The 1062-nt window shown below is 52.4% G+C and overlaps 1 protein-coding gene across 1 annotated transcript in view; it reads left to right on the top strand.

Moving 5' to 3' along the window:
* FKBP5 (FK506 binding protein 5) overlaps nt 1–1062 on the top strand; it is a 13904-nt gene that overhangs the window by 11203 nt on the left and 1639 nt on the right. The window contains exon 9 of the mRNA XM_008949625.1: nt 430–669. Within this exon, the coding sequence (XP_008947873.1) occupies nt 430–669 (240 nt within the window). The remainder of the gene's footprint in view (nt 1–429; nt 670–1062) is intronic.

The raw sequence follows: 1062 nt of genomic DNA, 5'->3' as shown, positions 1-1062 counted from the left end.
AGAGGAGAAAGAGTGAAGCTGGTTGCCTTGATCTGAAAGGTAAATCACCTCCAAGATGTATGTGTGGCTTTTCTTAAAGGAGAATAATGTCACTGCTAAAGCAGGGAGACAAACCCACGTTTAATCCATCAGCTCCCTTGTCTCACAGCTCCTTGTGCCCCTCTGGGGTTGGGTTTAGCATCTCCCCCTTGTCTGGGGGTTGGTCTCCCACTGATTCCACCACCCTCAGGGAATGTGAGTGAGGAGAAATAACTAAATTATTGATGGAGACGAGTCATTTTTGATTGAGTGAGTTGCAAGTGCTCTGGAGACTTGAAGCCACCTCGTCCTAATTTTGGCAGATGTAATGAGGCTTTGACTGTAAGGGGATCTTTGGGGGGATCTTTGGGGGGATCTCCAGGTTGCTAACGGGGACCTGTGTGTTTCCAGGCACTGGGACTGGACCAGGACAACGAGAAGGGTTTGTACCGGCGGGGGGAAGCCAGGCTACTGATGAACGAGTTCGAGCTGGCAAAATGTGACTTTCAAAAAGTGCTGGAAGTGAATCCACAGAACAAAGCGGCGAAATCTCAGATCTCTGTCTGCCAGAAGAAGACCAAGGAGCACAACGAGCGGGACAGGAGGATCTACGCCAACATGTTCACCAAGTTTGCAGAGAGGGACGCCAAGGTGAGTGGTGCCTGGGTTTGGGGCGTCTGGCTGGTTGCTCTGAAGGGTGCTCAGCAGGTTGGTGGTGAGATGGATTAAAGCTGCTTCAGTCAGGCTGAGGATGGAGGGTTGTCTGCCAGAAGAAGACCAAGGAGCACAACGAGCGGGACAGGAGGATCTACGCCAACATGTTCACCAAGTTTGCAGAGAGGGACGCCAAGGTGAGTGGTGCCTGGGTTTGGGGCGTCTGGCTGGTTGCTCTGAAGGGTGCTCAGCAGGTTGGTGGTGAGATGGATTAAAGCTGCTTCAGTCAGGCTGAGGATGGAGGGTAGAGCCTGCTGCAGTGGGAGGGAGGGGGTTATTTCTTGGCCTCTCTTACGCAGAGGTGCCATCAGGGGGTCAGTCATCAATTAA

This window comes from Merops nubicus, unplaced genomic scaffold (genome assembly GCF_000691845.1).
Source record: "Merops nubicus isolate BGI_N331 unplaced genomic scaffold, ASM69184v1 scaffold22701, whole genome shotgun sequence".
NCBI classification, from domain to species: Eukaryota; Metazoa; Chordata; class Aves; order Coraciiformes; family Meropidae; genus Merops; species Merops nubicus.
Note: the sequence above shows the minus strand (reverse complement) of the source record. Positions and strands in the feature narration are given on the sequence as shown.